The 21,219-nt window shown below is 34.3% G+C and overlaps 2 protein-coding genes across 3 annotated transcripts; both read left to right on the top strand.

Annotated features, from left to right (window-relative positions):
• Window positions 1-253: 253 nt before the first annotated feature.
• On the top strand, window positions 254-1,438 carry LOC141479976 (uncharacterized). The gene is given in 2 exon segments (XM_074169588.1): window positions 254-888; window positions 891-1,438. Coding segments are annotated over 2 exon segments (957 nt in total). The 5' UTR covers window positions 254-350; the 3' UTR covers window positions 1,310-1,438.
• A 14,264-nt stretch (window positions 1,439-15,702) lies between these two features.
• Window positions 15,703-20,253, top strand: LOC111517645 (uncharacterized). 2 transcript variants are annotated; one of them, XM_023173854.2, is made up of 5 exons: window positions 15,703-15,835; window positions 17,085-17,341; window positions 18,391-18,567; window positions 18,728-18,861; window positions 19,584-20,253. In XM_023173854.2, exons 1-5 carry the CDS (start codon window positions 15,721-15,723, stop codon window positions 19,945-19,947), a joined length of 1,047 nt encoding a protein of 348 aa, XP_023029622.2. In that variant the 5' UTR covers window positions 15,703-15,720; the 3' UTR covers window positions 19,948-20,253. The 2 variants fall into 2 exon arrangements, with proteins under 2 accessions (XP_023029622.2, XP_023029623.2); XM_023173855.2 differs by lacking the exon at window positions 15,703-15,835 and adding an exon at window positions 15,841-15,966.
• Window positions 20,254-21,219: the final 966 nt, after the last annotated feature.

Genomic DNA, 21,219 nt, shown 5'->3' with positions numbered 1-21,219 from the left:
AACAAAACCTTAGATCTGCGAGAGAAAAAAGAGATCCACTATCAGCTGCGGGGGTATATCGTATACCATGCACCTGCGGAAAAGTTTATATCGGTACCACCAAAAAGATCCATGGGTACAAGGCTGAATGAACATCGAATAAACTGTAAATTAGGTTAAATATACCGTGTTCTGGCTTTCATTGAGTGAACTGGTCGAAAAAGTGTCAGCGTCACAAATTGGAAGAGAGGTTGAATCTGCAAGCAGCGAAGATCAAACAGGTGTGCTAGTACCTTTTCTTTTATTCATCTCATATTCATACATTCTTATAAATCAACCCATACATAATTTGATTTAACCTTTTTTATAACATGAGTTCGGAGTCGGGGGAGGGGAAACTCCCCCCCGTGTCAAAAAAAATGATGATGGAAGAGTCAAACATATTCAATTTGAATAACGACGGAGATAGCGAAGACTTTGAGGTAGAAAGTATTTTCAACTCTCAGTCCCTTGCTGATAACGTTAACATGTTTAATATTCAGGAAAATAGAAATTTGCATTCTTTGACTGAAAAAACTTTAAATACAAATTTAACAAAAACTCAAGAACATGAAAAAGATACACTTTTTTATAAACAAGGTTCCTTGGGACCTTTCACAGTTATAATTGAAGCAACGGAAGAGTCAGGAAATTATATTGGAAGACTTAATCAGTTAAAGATAGCAAAAGAGGTTTTTGATTTAAAATTATCTCATATCAGCAAAATTACCAATAGAGGTAGAAATAGAATTGGAGTGGAATTCAATAGGAGAATTGAGGCAAATAATTTTATCAACAATAATGACCTTACAAAGAAAGGGTACAAAGTATATATACCATTTAATAAAATAACTTGTAAAGGTATTGTAAGGGAATACACAATCATTTTACGGAAGATGAAATCAAACATTTGATTAAAAGTCAATTCAAAGTACTACAGGTTAAAAGAATGAATAGGAGAGTAGTGGAGGATGGAGAAGTGCATTATAAACCAACAGCTACTATTCTAGTTACGTTTGAGGGGGTAATCCTACCTGCCAAAAATGATCTATGCTATATGACTTTTCCAGTAACCCCATATGTAGCTCCGGTCACCCAATGCTATTCCTGCCTCTTATTTGGTCATACTAAAAAACAGTGTAGAGGTAAACGTAAATGCTTTAATGGTTCAGAAACTCATGAAAATGACAAAATTTACGATTATTGCACTCAAATTAAGTGTTTTCACTATAAAGGTAACCACAAGTCTAACAGAGAGAATGTAAAGAATACGACAGACAAAAACGAATAAAAGAAAAGATGACTTTTGATAATATATCATTTTTTGAAGCAGCCCAACTTATACCTAAAGATAATAATTCAGACAGAATAATACAAACCACTCAAAATTTTCCTCCCTTAAGGACATCACCATCTATCTCTCATGAGAATATTCATATAAGACAAAGACAACAGGTTTATCACGATAATACGAAGACACACAAACGAAAATACACACAAATAGTAAGGAAAAAAGACACAATAATCAATCCAGTGGTTATGACAGAGAAGCCTTAAATGAAACTTTAATAAATCCTAACGGAAAGATACATCAACCCACAAAAGGGGTAATGATGAATTATCTCAATAATCAACTTATCAACAATAACTTTGAAACAAATACCAATAAAAGTAGTGATAAGGAAAATGAGGATAGACTTTGCAGGCCAACGGGTGCCAGTTCATCAAATGTCGGAATAAGCCCTTCCTCTGACAACGACATTATAAAACAATGCATGACTCTATTCACAGAAATTTCTCCTAACATTCAAGACACAGTAGTTAAACTAATAAATCAATTAAAAGCATATAGGGATCGGGATGTCCCAAATCATGAGCGGTAAATCTATCAATCTGGCTCCAATAGTTACTCTGGAAAATCTGAAGATCATTCAGTGGAATGTTAGAAGTGTGAATGCTAATAAACATAACTTAATCAAAATTATTAATGATTACAATCCTGACATTATATTACTAAATGAAACCTGGCTGAAACGTGGATATTCATTCACTATTAAATCCTTCAATATAATTAGAGCAGAGATGATGGATATGGAGGGGTTGCAATTCTTATCAGATCGGGTTATAAATATAAAGTTATCAATTCTGGTGAGGGAACTAATAATGATAACTTCCAGTTTTTAATAATACAAATAGGAAACATTCATATACTAAATTTGTACTGCAGTCCGAATAATATTCCTTCAGAAAATACTTTGAACAGAATGATAGGTAATGTAGACAGGAAAATAATATGGATGGGAGACATGAATGCTCATCATTCCATGTGGGGAAGCAATAATAGTAACTATAACGGTAATGTATTGATGTCAGTTTTAGAGGAAAACAATTTAATTATATTGAATGATGGGTCTTCCACCAGAGTCACTAACCCCTCCCATTCTCCTAGCCCACTAGACTTAACCATAGTATCGGCCGATATTGCTAATAAGTGTGATTGGAAAGTACTACTAGACTGTGGTAACAGTGATCACTATCCCACTATGTGTACATACAGAGAATATGAAAACACAAATGTAATCACGAACAATAAAAACAATAGAATTTACCGCAAAGCCAATTGGGAAAAATATTATAATTATGTGTCGGACAGTATTGATAATAACCATAATTATACATATGAAGATATTATTGACATTATGAAAAATGCTGCAGATTCAAGTATTCCAAAAAAAAACAAATAAGAGCTCAAATCCTGTATGCCCGTGGTGGGATAGTGATTGTGACAGACAAGTAGAGGATAGGAAAAAAATTATACGAATATTCAAAAACACTCCATCATTAGAAAATTACATCTCAGTTAAGCAGATCATAGCTAGAACCAAAAGATTTTTAAAAAGAAAAAAAAAGTTAGGATTTCAAAAATTTTGTGCTTCATTGAATAGAGAGATGAACATTTCCTATGTATGGGGGGTCATTAAAAAATTTTCGAACCAAAAAATAAATACTTCCTTCTCAAATAAATTACCTGATAGTAACATGGCAAAATTCATCCTGGAAAAAATCACGGATTGCGACATCAATCCAGATTTCGAACTTTCTAACGAGACCAACTATTCTAAACCATTTCAGATTAACGAATTACATATCAGTCTCAGGTTAAGAAAGAAATCGGCTCCTGGTCGGGATAATATTCCGTATATCATGTTTCTTAATCTCCCAGAAATTATGAAATTCAAACTTTTAGAAGTATACAACCAAATCTTAAAAGGACATAGGTTACCTCAAGACTGGAAGGAATACATCATATTGGGAATTTTGAAAGAAAATAGGAAAGCGGGTAACTTTAACAATTTCAGACCTATAGCCCTCCAAGCTTGCGGATTGAAACTTTTAGAAAAGATGATTAAAAATAGAATAGAATGGTATATTGAACATAATCAGATCCTATCTCCCCTCCAGACAGGATTCAGAAGGGGACAAGGAATAATGGACGCAGTAGCATACTTGGTAACATACGTACAGACTGCTTTTGGGCAAAATCAGATGGCGGTAGCAGTTTTGCTAGATATAAAAGGTGCTTATGATAATATTAACTTATCTAAATTGCATAGTTATCTGATACATTACGGAATACAAGACGACTTGGCCAATCTAATTTTTAGAATATTTAATAATCGACTGACATATGTCTTAGATAATGAAGATAATTTACATGGTCCTGGACTGGCAACAAGGGGATTACCCCAGGGATCACCCTTAAGTCCGGTATTATTTAACATTTATCTGAGATCCTTGTATGATGTTGTTCCTTCCAGTAGTAAACTCATTGCATACGCGAACGACTTAATTTTATTGGTCAAAGGAAATAATATAAAAGTAATGGAAAACGAAATTAACTGTACACTACATAAAATGGAAAAATGGATGGACAAACATCAGTTACAGATGGCCATTCAAAAATGCGACGCTATATGGTTCTTTAACAATAAAAAAGTAAAACACAATCTCACAATCAGCATTGATTCAAACAACTTATCAGTTAAAAAAGAAGTTAAATATTTAGGGGTAATAATCACACACAACCTCAAATGGGATACACATATTAATAACATTATTAAACGTGCTAATCAAGGAATAAATGTAATACGATGTTTCAGTAGGGTGTGGTGGGCCGCCGATCCCAAATGCCTTCTAATGGCTTTTAACGGTCTAGTCAAAACACATCTTGATTTTGGATCCATCCTCTTCCAACCCAGTACCAAGAAAAACTTAAGCAAACTTAACACAGTATTTTACCAGGGTTTGCGAGCAGTTACAGGTACCATGAAATCCACCCCGACTAATGCATTGCTGGCAGAAACTGGCGAAACAAGTTTAGAGTTTAGACGTAAATGGTTGGCAACAAAATTTGTACTAATTAGAGTCGATCACACCGCGCCTATTATAGATTTATTAGAATCATTAAGTGACATATGTAAAAATAAACAAGGATACTGGAAGAATAGAGAAATTCCATACTTGGTTAGCGCATTGGAATACATATATCCAGTCCGAAATCAAATATACTTCAATGAAATCATCCCAGCCTTCAGCTTTGAATATGATATGTATATTCAAAATATCCAACAGATTCACCCTAACATACAAAAAAACGATCCGTTATGCAGAATCAAATTCAATAATTTCTCATAAAACTATGCAGAATATAATCTTGTGTTCACGGATGCATCAAAAATGCAAAACAGGGTAGGAATAGGAGTTGCAATTCCTCAAAGAGACATATCTTTCACCGCCAGATTACACGAGCATCTAACTATATGTGACGCCGAACTCATTGCTATTCATAAAGGAATTACGATGTGCCTAGAAAAAAATATCAGTAAAAATATAATAATAACGGATTCATTAAGTGCAATAAATAGAATCAAATCACATCACATCTCTGCCAAGAGTGACTATATTAGTATGACAATTAAGCAAATGATTTATCTGTCCTCTATAAATAATGTTATTTTCAAACTTGCATGGGTTCCCGGACACTCGAAAATTGATGGTAATGAAAAAGCTGATTCTTTGGCTAAACTTGGCGTAACACTAAATATTCCACTAAATATTAAACCAGATAAATATAGTCTAATGCCATTTTTCCAGAGTAACATAAAGGAGGAATTTTACAGATCATGGAAACAAGATATCCAACAGAAAGGTAAAATGTATCATCTGATTCACGAAGAGTATCCAAAAGATACATGGTATCTTAAATATCCATACATGGATAGAAGGCACATAACCTCGATTATCAGAATGAAAATGGGTCATTGTACTAATAAAGAACATTTATATAGATTAAAAATTGTAGATAACCCTAATTGTGAATGTGGAATGCGAGACACACTTAATCATATATTCTTCGAGTGCTCGATCAATAAGACTGATAACAAGGATTTATATAAAGAACTCATCCTCAAAGGAATTGCTACTCCGTTTAGTATTACAACCGTATTGAGACAATTGAATATTCCAATACTTAAAGCTTTAATAAAATTTATAGATCAGAACAAAATCAAATTATGATCTTCATCCATTCCTTTTCGAATTTTCGTTTTAACCTCTGTTTGTATTCTATCTGTCACTTATCCTTATCTAGCACGAGAAGAGATAACGGACCAGTAAACATCAAATCTAATTAAGAAAACAGAAGTCTTGGATTACAGCATGATTCACAATCAGACCAAGCTGTAACCATCCGAATCGAGCTGGCTAAATGCGCCTATAGGGAAGCAAAGGCCAAGAACTTTCAGTGAAGTGAAGTGAGGTTAAATATACAAATCGGCAGTAGCGGAACACGTGAAGTGAAGGAGATCACACGATACTGTTTGAAGATGTGAAACTACTTGCCCCTGATCATGGATACCGCAGTCGGCTCGTACAGGAAGCCATAGTTAGTACTAACCTTCAAAAGAAAGCTGTTGAATTTTCATGATATTCTTCTCAAAAGTTTGTGAGTTATTGTGCCAAGATTGACACTACTTTTGTTATTTTGAAATCATTGGATCGAAAACAATTTCGTGTTTCAATTTTACACTGCTTCTTGATGGAAAAAATGCTGTTCAAGCAAAGCAATGGCTTGAAAAGTGTTATAAGGGCCCCGCTTCATCAGATACAACAATCAAACGTTGGTTTGCTGACTTCAAACGTTGTCGAAGAGACACCGATGATGCAGAACGCAGTGGACGTCCAAATGAGGCAAACACCATAATGCACTGTTTGGAACATTTGGTGTCGTAATAAATATTACTGAAGCTTTATCCCAACACCAAACCGTTATTATCAATACCTCTACACGTGCGTCAATCACCAAGTGATTATCTTCAAGAGGAAGATTCTTCCTCTTGAAAATAAGGAAGATTCTTCCTCTTGAAGAGGTGATTGACACACGTGTCAAGAGGAACAGGAAAAATCTTCCTCTTGAAGATGATCACTTGGTGATTAAAACACGTGTTGAGGTGTTGAAAATAATGGTTTGGTGTTGGGATAAAACAAATGTATTCAATAATACATATATAAAGATGGCAGAGGCATGATATTATATTTCATGAACAATAGTTGGCAGTGATCGAATGCGAAAACATTCACAATGAGGTCCATTAGTTATTGGACAAGGGAACTGAGGGAATTGTTTACATAATCCTCTGGATTAGATCCAGGGGCGTGCGGAAAATATGTTAAGAAAATTCTAATGACTATCAACCATTAATTCGATCGGAAATTACATGTGAAATGTTACATCAACATGCGAGGATTGCGAACATCTACAAACAACGGAGGTTTTAACCATCTTCAAAATTACTTTTTGCACTACAAATTAATTATATCGGTCAATAAGCACTCAAATCACCAAAATAACTTCCAAAAACGACGAAATACCGGTATTATCTACTTCTGGTAGTTGGAGGACTGTCGTAAACATAAACAAAGTAATTTGGCTTCAGAAACAAGGACAGAAAGGCATCTCTATTTATATCATTACTCTGAGGTCATCACCCAAAGATGAGCCCCGAAGTGGTCGACCTACAATAATCCATGCGGTTTTTATTGATTTAAAATGTATCGGAAAGGTCAGAAAGCTCAAAAAGTGGGTGTCCCACAATTTGAATGATCGAAAAAAATTGTCATGTTTTGAAGTTAGTTCTTTTTTGCTTTTGCGCAACCAAAACGATCGTTTTTTTGATCGGATCGTCACGTGTGATGAAAAGTGGATCTTTTTAGGTAACAGAAGACATTCAGGATATTGGCTGGACACTAATGAGCTACCCAGGCACTTCCCCAACTGCTACTACTGTATGGTGTTCAGTGGCTGATGTGAATCTGTAACTGGGCCAAACCATCACAACAAAGCCCTATTGTGAGGAAATCGATGAAATTTACCAAAAATTGCGTTAGCAGCAGCCGGAACTGGTCGAACAAAAATAAATAAAAATAAATAAAAATAAAGAAACGAAAAAAGAAAATAAAAATAAAAAGTTGAGAGATTCCAAGTCACGTTAGTTCAATTCAACTGTTCTATATTACTTGTATTTTATTTCACCATTATTTCATTTCAGGTTTATTTTGCTTAATATAATTGTTATTTTCAGCTATTCATTTTTAATTCTTCTTTTTTAGTTGTTTCAGGGATTTCAAATCATTTTATATAGTAGACAATGGAAGTCCAAACTAGTGTATTTCAACAAATATTTGACATGATTCTTTAAAATGATGTAACTTTTTTATTTATGGATTGAGTTGAATAAATCATACACTACCTGTTGAGGGAAGCTTATCTATCACAACACATTAGTGTGAACCGCACAAAAATCTGTCGAACTGTTTTTAAGATTAGCGCGTACAAATCTGTATCTATCTATTTGTACTATTATAAATGTGGCTCTTTCACGCCTAAACGACTGAACGGATTCAGATAAAACTCTATATACACCAGAAAAACATATAGGCTACAATGAACGAAAGTTTTGTGTAATTTTGGTCATAATATAACGATAAGTATTAAGTAAGTCGGAAAAATTCTTGCTCCCTGAGCAAGCGGGCGCTGCCTATATCATTGGATTATCGTAAGATTGTTTATATTGAATAGTTCTAAATAAAAATTCGCAATAGCATATATCTACCTCTCATGTGGTAGCCACTAAGTGCAAAATACTGAGCCATAAATACAATTGAATTGGAAACTTTTTTTACAATGCACATTTTAGAATACTTGTCAAATTTTTATAAAAATTGATACAATTTGTCGTTTTGAGTGTTTAATATAGATGATAATGAATAATGATAATTACATTAAGTAATTTGGACGAATCGTTCAAAAGTTATCACAAGATTAACTTGTCGCAACGCAGTAAGCCATGACGCATCGCGTCTACTGTAAGACGACGGGGAACGCGGGCAGACGCGTGAGGGCAGCCGTCGTTGACGGTAGTGTTAGATTTGCGAATTTCTTCATAGGTAACATAATTCGACTTTTGAAGCTATTCATATTCATATATGAAGTTGGCATATTTTTTCAGGTAGGTACTGCATTTTTAAAGTAAAAATATGAATTACCAGCTGTGCCCGCTCTTATATTAAAGTACAGCCGAAGCTACTTGAAATATGCAGGTAGGTTCTTTGTATAGCATAAATAAGCATCTAGAAAGGAATCGGGAATTTCCACCCCCAAGGAGCAAAAATAGGTGTTCAAAAATTGAATTTCGTCAGTTTTGAAGTTCTGGGTTAATGAAAAAATGTTGTAACTATTTTTTCGAAATGGTCTGTCACGAAACTCAATGTGACAAACCAAATTCTACACGGGCGAAGCCGCGGGCAACAACTAGTACACAGGTATTCAAATAATCAGCGGTCTGTTCTGAATTGAATTGCGGTTGACGTTGACACTGCAGATGTCATGTATTTCCTCAAACACATCTAGAGGCGTCATATCAGGTTATCAACTAGGCTCTCCTCTGAGGGGTCACGTTTGCCTGTCTATCAGTTTGGGAGGGTGGCAAACCTGAAGGAGTTGTCAACTATAGTTAGGTTTTAGCAAGATGACGCACTTTTCAATACGACGAGCTGGTTTGAAAGTGGATATATGACAACTATCCAAACCAGTGAATAGGTAAACGCGGTCCCTTGAAATGGCCCGCTGCATTTCCTGATAAGACACCCTTAGATTCTTGTGAGGATTGATAGAATCACCAGTTGACGTTACACAACCAACATCTAGTCCAGAGCTCATGGTTTGTCGGGAATGAACTGAAGTAAGTATAGAATACACATCTGCTTAACACTTAGAAATGCTTCATCTGGTTCACAAAAATTAAAAAGTGTTGGACAGAAAAAATAAAATACCTGTCTAACGAGGTATTGAAAGACCCCTTTTTCTATTCAAAAAAAGTTGTAGCGTCCTCTCTAATTACGTTCCTATAAAATATCATCAGGATGAAGTACATCAATGATTGTATTATTCGGTATATTCGTATTCCATACAAGACTTTAGGAATTAGAACTGGCTCCTTGTAAATTTACAATCTTTGTTGAGAAATTATTGCTTCAAGTTTTGTAGGTTCAGCTTCCCATAAGTTAGAAAGTCGAGTTGAATTAAAATAAAGAAAATAAAAAAGCAATAGAGAAATTAAAACAACCAACATTGAACACCAGCAGTGTTGTCTTATGCAAAACAACCTGCAGAATAAAAAATCATAATTAATTTTCCTCATCTACGATCTTATACTTATTCGCTAGTTTTCAAATAACATATATTACATTTATGACCCTTGGCATGGGGTCGATACGTACCTTGGGCGTTACAGAAGAGACTCGAGTAAAAATCGCTGAGAAATGACTTGTGTGCAAGTTGTTAGAACAGGCATTTGAAATGAATATAATGTACCGTGAAAGTTATTTCATTCGGTTTTATTAGTTGTTATTTTATACTACGTGGTCTGATATTACTTGATTGGAATCTGTGGGAAATATAAGATTCTGACATCAAGTCAGTTTACTTCAGACATAACACAAAAACAGGTGTATATCGTAAAAATATAATTTGAAATGAACTCGGTTGTTAAGTAACAAGCGTGTAACTAGTTTCTCAACAAATTTAAACAGGTGAGTCAGATACAAGCCAGAGGGACACGGATAATATTAATAGGTACTAAACTTACAAACATTTAATGCAAGCACACAAGAATAAGTGGAATTACTATTCACTGTTAAATTCACATTAGTCTTTATATTCATTTCCTCATACGAAATATTCCAAATGTCTCCATAACTTTTAGAAACAACAACATAAGTTTGAAATTCAAAACAGCATAGATCCGTATAGAGATGTATATAACTGAATTCGTCCTAAGGATCAATAAATTCAAGACACCGTCAGAACACTTAGTGACACGACTATGGTCAAACTTAAACCAGTCCGATTCATCTTTGACCAATGCGTAATAATGACCAGATTCAACGACAGAACCACAGTGAACAATGCTAGATTGAAGTGTTCATCTATTTTGAACCTTCGTAAGAGCTTGGTACTTCCGTAAGGGGTTGAGTCATGTTTGAAGATCATCAGTGTTATTATTAGATTGACAGGTGCCTCAGCTATACTTGTTTTCTTATAATAGAAATAGATAAACACTTCAATCTACCAGACCACTATCATAATCTTCATGCAATTATTGTTGACTGTGGTTCTGGCATTGAATCAGGTCATTATTACGCATTGGTCGAAGATGAAACAGACTGGTTTAAGTTTAACGATAATCGTGTCACTAAGTGTTCTGGCGATGTCTTGAATTTATTGGAGACTCTGGGGACATCCTTCATTTTGTTTTATGAAAGAGAGGACATTGGCAGATCAAGATCTTCAGATGATGTGGTACTACAGGTTTTTCCGAGTTTTCCTGCAGCTGAAAAAGCGAAATCAATGAAGTCGCCCCGGAGCGCCAATTAATTTTTCTTGTTGTTTCATAATTTCATGATTTGTATGAATTAAATAAATAACGTGTCTTTTTCGATGAAAAAAAATTCGTCACGATAGTTAAGTATCTAGGTGATCAGGAACAATTCAATTGTTCAAAAACTACCGAAATATAATCAACATATAATATTTTCTAATATTCCAAAGTAATACCTAAAAAAATGGAAAGACCTACAGATGAAATACCGAAATTCTGGTCAAGCAACGTCCAAAGTCAAATAATTAGGAGAAAGATATCTAGAACGAATTAGAGACTGGTTTGTCCATGAGCAACTTTCTTTGAATTTTATTTCAATCTGATAATAATATAAAATGCTTCTGAAATACTCCCAGCAACTCAAGTAAAGTTTTTGGGTGCCATACTGAATCAACATTTGAGGTGGGACTTCTTTATTCATTGTGAGAAAGCGAAGAAGACGAGGTATATAAATCACATCAAATGAAAAACGACTTAATATGTTTTGATTAGTTTCCTGGTTTTGCTGTGATCTTCTTTGATCACAATCTCCAAACGTTTCAACTGCGGCAGTCATCTTCATTGGCATGGTCAAAGTACTCTTCTTGACGTGTCAACTGTCGCAGCTTCGGAATTTTGAATATACAGTTTAGCAGAGATATGAACGTATTGTGTGAGATGTCCAACCTTTCTAGCGATACCATTTCTTCACACTCGTCTGGCAGTTTTCACATTTGATTGAGTGACAGATTCAGATTGGATGTGAGATTGAATATCGTGGCAAACTTTGGAGGTATTTTGGTGATAACATTGTCGCTGAGATCACAGGATTTCAGTTCTATATGCCTCATCAGGTGGTAGACTGCTTCTGGTACTTGCATTAGTTGACATTTCGATAGATCTGAAAAAAATAAGATAATTGGTAAAAGTTAACTCTTATTTGAGATATATTTTCGTACTCGAGTCTTCAATGAACGATCAGATATTTTCTTCGTTGGTTTGAAGACGTTGTTAATTTTTTCTTTCTTTAGAATTTTCCCGATTTGGTTGGTGACACCTTCTATGTATGACAGATAGACACTGCCTTAGGGTTGCTGTTCACTGGTGTTGCTCTTCTTCTTCCTTGGACGTGTAGCGTTAGCTTGTAACACAGTTGTTAGATATTTTATTTCGTCGTCGACGTACCTTTCTTCACAAATTCTCAAAGCTCTATTCCCTGGGGTGTTGATGACGGTTCGTTTCTGTTTTGGATGATGAGTGAATCCATTATGTAGGTATCGATTTTATGACCAAAACATGAAGGAATGGGATTCAGAGGTTTTTTCTAATTCCATGCAAAACATTGACGCCAGCCGTAAAAGCTTATATTTCTATATAAAGACTTGATATTAAACAAAAAAGATTATCTTTTATAAATTGATACAAGGTCACTTAATATACTCATTGTATGATGGGGCAAAGTTTCGAGCTGTGTTGTAAGGCTCAATGTATTTCTGATGATAATACTCAAGAAAGGTCAATGCAGTCAAGTTACTGGAGAATAATTCCGTAAAAATGAAAACATTAATAGATGTGTACTATTCCGATCATTCACAATTTCGATACTCACCGGTATAGTTCAAGTAAACGATATAGTGCCCCCTACCTTCCAGCAGTTCCTCTTTAATAAAATAATTAGGGAGCTAACTAATTTTGTTATTCAATAACAATTTCTGATTGCCATCCGATGGCATTTCAGGTTAGCTTTCCAAATTTCTGCTACCGCAGTTGTCGGTTGATTGGTCAAACCACCAACACTGACATGAAAACTTGGCAAGTTGACTTGGGTGTCACAACAATAGGTGTTTCCACTTATGTTTCGCTTGCGTTTACGCAGCTATTTTTATCAAATACTTTCTTGGTTTTTTCTCATTTTGTCTTCAATCGAAGACCACCTGCCCGGTACTGACGATGCCCAATAGGCTGAAACAGCTGTATACCGGTGGCTCTTAAATTGAAATCAATATGGGAATGATCAAACAGTACTTATCTATTTATATATATATATATATATATATATATATATATATATATATATATATGATGAACTGTTTTCTCGGGTTTCGCTCCGTGTTCTGTGTATTTTGTCTCCATAAGGATTATTTTCAGAACGTTTCGGCGAAGTCTCATTTGCCATCTTCTGGTGATGTCTGGTTTTTTCAACCAGACTGATTAGTTCGAACTCTGTGTCTCAATTTATAGGGATGGATGTTTACCTGCGTTGCTGCCACTACCTGTGTTTGCGCGACTACCTGTTTTGGTCTTATTACCTATGCTGCCTCTCCTGCCTCTGTTATTGTACCTGTATTGTCATGTGCCGAGTTTTGCTTCTGGGGTTGAGCAGTCTGATTGCTTGTGCGAAGTGATAATAATATGAACAAGAGGGATGATGCGCAAAGATTACCACCAACATGGAGATCCAACATTGATATGGAAGTGTTCAATCTCCATATAGTCTTCTTCAACTAAAATTACTTTTTTAATCCTTTTCTGCCAGTCTTCTTCGGTAATATTAAATATTTCTTCTTTAACTAGCTCTTTCACCTTCTTATCAAATTTTGGAAAAAAATTTTTTCGCCTGATGCTTTGTTTCAATTTTTCCCAAATCAACTCGATGGGATTGAAAACACAAAAATAGTGGGGAAGTCTCAATATGGTGTGTCCATACTTTTCAGCAATACTCGCAAGGGCATAAACTTTTTCAAATGTTTTTTACTGTAAAACTTCAAAAAGTGGGTTTTTGGTATAGTTATCTTCAAAATACAAATTTGTTATCCATTAAAAAACTTTGTATTTCATCTTTCTTCGAATTTATATTCGGTTCTTTGATGAGCTGTCGCGAATGATAGGAAGCGTTGTCAAGAACTATCACACTATTCGCATCCAAATTTGGGATCAATGTGTTTTCAAACTATCCCTCAAAAATATTAGCTTCCATGTTTTTATGATAGTCAACATTGCAGTCCCCGAGTTTTTATCCACATAATTTCAAAGAATTCGAAACCCATCCTTTACTTCCTCCGTAATGCAATGATTAGTCGCGATCCTTTGTTTACAGGCATGTTAGGCGTACACATTCTCGAACCATCAGTCCACCCTTTCGTAATTGTGTCGTGAGTGTCATACCAAGTTTGGCCCAAATAGAAAATTTGCCGTTGTTCTTGTCTATATTTAGTTATTTGTTCTGAGTATTTGTTACGCAATTCCACTATTCTTCTACTTTCCCTAACTGCTTGTTATTTTAAATCTGAATCCTAGTTTCTTCATCCAATTCTGAAGAGTTTTGTCACAGCAGCTCACGTTATGGCCGGAAGTATTCAATTTCTTCCTGATGATTTCAATTGTAGAAATCCCATTGCTTTTGTAACAGTCGTATATTGTTTTTTTAATGATTTTATTAGATGAACATCTGAAGGTTTTGGTAATCCCGCATCAAATAGCGTCTTGCTTTCGTAAGGTTTGTTTTTGACTATTTTACGTACAGTTGAGAAAAGAATTTCGGTCAAATCTGATGTTGCTTGTAATAGTTTTTTTCACTCGAAACCAAACGTGATATTTAGATTCTTATATACATTGCAACATACTCTTTGTGGTTCAATATTCAAATGCATCCGAATCTTATTCACTGGTATCTCTTTTTCGCATTGTTCACCAGCTCATTGGAATCACTGCACAGGAAAAAGTCTGCGTTGTTATCACACTCGTTATTGCTATTAGTACTTGTCCAAGGACGCCACATTTTAAACAAATAACAAAAATTTCAAGTAATCATAACTTCACCAATATCAACACTCAAATCGCGATCAGTTCCTGAACTAAACATTGACAACACGACTCTTCTAACCATCCTCACATTCTATTGGTCACCGTAACATGAATTCAAATTTATTTTAGGACTCTTCAGCCAATCATAAAACTCGGTTAGTAAAAATTATCCTTTTTTCAGTCCACGTGGACTAAATCGTAGCGGCATTATTCCTTTATATTGGTTTTTTTTTGCCTTTGAGTTCGCCGATAGCTTTAAGATTACTATATCGCTTACTTCGATTATACACAGCCGTTTCAGCCTACTGAGTATCATCAGTAGCTGGCAGGCAGACCTCCGTTGAAGATATACTAAAAATCTTCGAAACAGGCACCTGCGTTAGCAGAAATTTGCTATTAAGTTTTTTAATAGATAAATAAAGATGACTAAAGAGCTTTTCCTCGATGTAAAACATTGAGAGCTTGATTTGTGCTGTTGATGGGATGGGAAGGGAAGGAATATTATAGGTGAATCGAGTACAATAACCTGGGTTTGATATGATACTCTTGTTCCTGTGCTTTTTGTGCATATCTGGTTTCACCGGTCCAGCTGAGGATGCTACGATGTATCGAAACGCGTATTGAAAATAAAAATCTGTAATGTGAAAATGTATAATTATTATCGTGAAATATTACTTTGATTCAATTTTTCAAGTACTATTGTGGCAATTTGAGGCTATTTTGAAAACAGAGGTTATTTTGTAATATAATACCGTTTACCAGAATAGTTATCAAAATAAAGTAATCAGTATTGTTTTATAAATTGAGTTTCTCTTTGTGAACTGAACTCACTGAATGATAAGAGATAAATATGAGTCAAAGTTACGAAAAATGTTTCCATACGGTTATTTCCTTCCGATCAGTAGGAGATGAAATGCAGTAAATGATCTGTCTCGCTAAACTCATTCAAACAATGAACCCACTACGCATAATCTATGATGATAAGATAATGAATTTCGTGTACTACTTTTCAGATAAGAATGATCTACTCAGTACAGGTTAGTTCAAAGATCCATTATGATTCATTTTTTCGTGTGTTTTATATGTTTGTGCTCAGTGAAATCTGTGTTTACACAATGTGATGATGAAACAAATACAAAATTCAACAAAAAACTTGAAGATGCTAAAGGTATCACTCAGTTATTATATTTACTGTGGGTACTTCGATTCCTAAACAAAACCTATATGTTTTCTGATTAATTTGTTCCACTCATTCATCGCGTTAGGTGAACCGGTGGTTCGAGCCGCGAGGCCGGACAATCGATTTTCACTGCCTATCGTCCAACCCGTGTTAGGAATCGCACGTTGAAAGATGATACCTCGTTAGCTCACACAAGTTTCTACTTCTGAGGGTTGTCGTTTGTGGGAGGACGACAGCTAGGTTAACGCAAAAACAGAGTTTAAACAGAAACGGGAACTTGGCTGATAACAAAATGGACAATACTTGAATATTTTTCTCAAAAAATATCAGACATACCACGAATTGATGTTGATGATAATAATAATAATACTATTTTATTTTACTACATTACTACGACCTTGGAATACAATATCCACATCGAATTCATTAGGATTCGCTTCGACGATTTCAGTGATGAGTGGTCAACAGTAGTTTCCAGCATATTCAAATACAGTTCCCCTGTTGAATTTTGATCTACTAGTAAAACCGATAACTAAATGAGAATAATCTGAACAATGATGTTCATTGTCGTATTGACATTTTTTTCGTTTTCATAAACAAAAAATTATTCAACAAACCTTACCGGGTTGTTGAAATTACCATATGGAAGATTAAAAAAGAATATTTCTAGAAATATCGATATTGATGTGTTTGTCGTCAGGAAATTATTAAATTCCGTCATTTTGTATTAGGTGAAGATATTGACTTCATGTTCTAGGGTTGTGAAGTATTCATCAAGAGCTTCAAAATGATCACAGGACCCCCCTTTCTATTAATTTTTTTTCCCAAATGGCACCCAGTCGTCATCTTGAAAGTTTCATCTGTCATTTTCACTTCAAAATAAAGTATTCATGCATAATTTTCATTATCCCAAATTTCAATTTTTTGAGTTGAACCGTTCAATAATAAAAGGGGGGGACATTAAAGAAATGTACTGTATTTGCACTCGTAATGTACTTGGACATATTAGATACATTAAAAAATAAAAAACACTACAACAATCAAATTTTCCGACAATTGACATTGATCAAATCTATCATCTTCTCTAACACTTTTTCTTTTTACAGTTCGCGTTTTCGATAAACTACTCGATGAATACGGAGATATCGTCGGGCAACTGGAAACATTGCTGGATAAATTATCAGCAGCCACAGATAGGGCTAATCAGAATATGAGCGACTATGAAATAAACAATCAAAAACTGAAGGAGTTCAACAAAAAACTCGACTCAAGACTAGAGGCAATGTATGAACGTTTGAAGGATTTGGAAGAGGAACTCCATAATTTGAATGATTCGACGCTAGATCATGGATTATTCAAAGAAGTACTTGTCGACTTTCCAACAGTAACTGTAATATAAAAGCAATGGTCCAAAGCAGCACTTTTTGAGAAAAGAATCAATGCATGCGGTTCTCGTAAACGGCAAGAGATGATGTAGTTTAAATTGTTGACGAATTAGTTGACTAATTTTGAAAACTTTGAATTGTATAAAAAAATCGACTCTAGCTTTCTTGATTCCGTTAAACAGTGCTTTAATTAACACTAGCATTGCCAAATGTCTGGTTAATTTTTCGTGATGTTTTGGAAGCGCTCTCGTTCAATTCAAATTCGTAGAGAAAAATTGGCCGGAATTTGCTCCACGACATACAGTAATAAGCTGAAAACAGGCAGAAAATTAAAATTTGGAAAATAATTAACAGCATCAGTGTACAAGGTACAAAATTCTCTAACGATCAGCGTATACCACGACACAGTAGAATGAATATTCATTGAGATACGGAGCTACAAAAACACAAGACACGGACAAAACTAATGAAATAACATAAAAGATTTGTGACTAGTTTTTTTTTATTGTCAGAGCTGTTAGTTGTGAGTTTTCAATACATTTCTCTTCAAACTATGATAACTATCGTTTGTTTGCAGATTCTTAAACAATTCTGAAACAGCTAATAATCTAATATTTAAAAATGAAACAAACAATCTTTGATGAGAAATGAAATACCTACATAGAAAAAGAGGTATCAAAAAAAGGTTTGTTGCATAAACTGAATAAAAATTGTGATTTCATATAGCGTGTCCATACTGTTCGAACACGCCTGAGGAAGCTATTGTATACTGAAACACCTGTAACAGTTTTGTAAACCGTTACATGTAAAAATCTCACAATAAAGTGTTACTTGGATATAAACAGTGGTTAGACACTTTCCCCCACGCTCACTAGGGCTGAAATGCATAACTTTTAATCTGCATTAGCATTTATATAACATGAAGATGGAGAAGTAGAGACAAAACCTTTCTATCCTAAAAATTAATATCTTCTAAAAATATACCCCTTTCAATTTAAAACTGCTTATGTAGTGCTTTCATTTCTAGAATATTAATGTTCCTTCCACAACAATGAAACACCTCGATGAAGTTGAGAAAAAATTGAAAAGTTGGCAAGACTTCGTTGAAAAGAACAATAAGGAAAGTTTGGCTGATGACATTATGAATATACCATACAGTGTATCAGATGACATCACTTTTTTGGAAACTATCTTAGCAGAGGAGGTAATATTAAATACCTGCAATTCACATTGTCGCTCAATGGTTGGGATTGACTAAACTTAAAATAATTCTTCTCAGAATATGGTAACACTGTTTCTTCGTACTTATAGTAACCAATGTGCCTATGATACCTATATGTCTTGAGTAACCTTTTCGTTTTCAGAAAGAAGATACGGATTGTTTAGAGGAAATTCAACAAGACCTGAAAACTCTTTTTGAAGAATTATCAACATTGTTGAACTTCAATAGCATGTCTGATGAAATGAAGCAAATTTCGAAGATGTCAGATGAAAATAGGTGAGGTTTCAGGCTCAACTTATCGTCGCTAACATTCAGAAACGTCGTATTTATTTTTAAGAGACCATATATTCAGTTTTTGATGCATTTACCTTTATGTTTTTTCAATTTCGTTGAGTAAGAATTGTTTGAATATATTTTCAGTGCGTATTAGTTAATAATCATTTCAATCGATAACTCTGGTGAACTTGAAAATTCTATGACAGATTGGGATTTGTATTTCTTGATCATTATATGCTAAAGTGAGGATCAATATAATTCCAGAGTCCAATTCCAGATTCACTCGAGTTGATCTGGATATATAAAAACTATTATTTTGATTTTTGGTATACTTATATTCTCCCAAAAAAGTTAGTTTCACTAATTATCTCTTGTTTAGTGAAGACACATTGATACATTTGGATACTGAGAGCCTTTTTCTGCTTCATTGGAACTGAATTGATTTCAAAATAGAATAACCTCAAATGTCCTCTCCTCGATTTCGGAAATACTTTATCGATCGTCGTCGATACATCATATTTTTTATTCCAACTTGTATAAAATACCTTCTCTCTCGATTCGTTATCATCATTTAAGGAGGCCTGCGAGTGCAGGCCTCCGAAAAGGAAGGTTTGGGAAAATTCTTGCAGTCATTAGTTTGTTAATTTTATGGAAAAACACTCTATTTCACTGACAAAAAGTCTTATTTAAACAATCACCTATACTTATATCGTTATTTCCAGAAAATCTGCTGAGGACCTGCTCAACGATACACAAAATATATTGAAGAAAGAGTTACAACTTTTTGAAACTTATGAAAGAGCAAACGAAACTGTAAAATTAGCTGAAGAAATCGAAGCCCTCAAGGACGAAATAAACAATTTACGCCAGAAAAAGCCGAATAATGGAAAAATAGATTTAACCAATCTGAACAAACTTCTGCAGCAATTGAAAAAATTCGAAATCATCGATTTCAATATTGAAGAAGTGGAAACAGAAATATATAGATATCAGACGGTAACAGATTGTTACCTGCAATATATTGATGGTTGTCATATTAAAAAAGCGGCAGACAATGTATCATTGCCTGAATGCGTTAAATGTTAGGTTTCTTCTTCTACGTAATTAGCAACAAACGAACAAACACTGCTGACAAGATGCTGGGATGCATATTCTTTAGGGCTAAGTGTGAAATTCTAGTGTTATTAAGTGATCATTATCGTCATTGTTTTTCAAAAAAAAACTTTTTTATCATTCCTTAGATGCGTTTCAAAACCAATCCCAATGCGATTAGCATAACCAACATTATTCGAATTATAAAAAATGAGGATCAAGTAACTGTTATCCAGTAGTATCAAAAAATAATAATATATTTTTTTTGTTCATTATGTTACGAATAAAAAATTCCAGATAGTTACTTGTTATTTGAGGAAAAATCTAAACTGATTCCTATAAAGAGGTGTCTAGGAAGATGTGATTCTCCTCCCCCTTCGCAAAGAAGAAGTTTTTTGACAAATTAAATATGCAGGTTTGAATGATAAAAATACATGTCATAAAAAAGTTAAGATACATTTCTGGATACATTAAAATGGAATTCATTCATATTTATTTCGGAAAAATACTCATTTTGATTATCGTGTCATTGATCATTTCAATATTCAATGAATACATTAACGTATATCAAGTTCTGTACCGTAATTTTTATTTATATTGAAGGCTTATACAATTATCCTTCTCGGTAGTATTAGGGACAATCCTGGATATCATCTATAAATACTTCTTTTATGTTCAAAAGTATTGGTTAACCAAATGTCTGTCATAATTACTCAACGTATTCTTCCATCAGTTGTTCTGAAAGTATTCTGAAAATATCTGATTGGAAATAGCGATTACTTATGACAAGTGCGTCAACATGTTATGTGCAATAACAATTGGTGAAGCGATATTATCCCAACAAACAAATCATTGGAACGAATTATTCATGTAGCCGTACTCGTTCATAGTTAAGGCTAAGCACATGAATATAAACATTCAAAAAGGTCGTTAAAATGTCATGGATATTCTAAGAAAGCCAAAAACTGAGCTGCTTGAAATCATTGAAATCTTTCATCTCAATGAATCATGACAATTAATTGTTACCATTAGTACAAACTTTTGAAATACAATAGAAATTGATCACCAATAAAATTAATGATTTGAGTAATTTAAAACTTTCAGCCTAAGATTGAGATTAATAAAACGTTAGCGGCCGTTATGCCACCCACGGCATCTATCCTTTTTATTATGAGGGTCTCTAATGGCCAGTCCAACGTATCATGTCTGTTTTAACATGAGTAAACGTAATTCGAAATACAGTATCATACCAAAATGACAACCAAA

This window comes from Leptinotarsa decemlineata, unplaced genomic scaffold (genome assembly GCF_025532065.1).
Source record: "Leptinotarsa decemlineata unplaced genomic scaffold, Ldec_3_MD MMD2_P_RNA_scaffold_5, whole genome shotgun sequence".
NCBI lineage: Eukaryota > Metazoa > Arthropoda > Insecta > Coleoptera > Chrysomelidae > Leptinotarsa > Leptinotarsa decemlineata.
The sequence above is the reverse complement of the archived record's forward strand: the minus strand, read 5'-3'. Positions and strand labels throughout refer to the sequence as shown.

Coding starts and splice junctions, on each gene's coding strand:
- LOC111517645 (XM_023173854.2), top strand. CDS start 15,721: ATGATCTGTCTCGCTAAACTCATTCAAACAATGAACCCACTACGCATA. Junction 17,342..18,390: donor ATCATGGATTATTCAAAGAA/GTACTTGTCGAC, acceptor TTTCATTTCTAG/AATATTAATGTTCCTTCCAC. Junction 18,568..18,727: donor AAACTATCTTAGCAGAGGAG/GTAATATTAAAT, acceptor TTTCGTTTTCAG/AAAGAAGATACGGATTGTTT.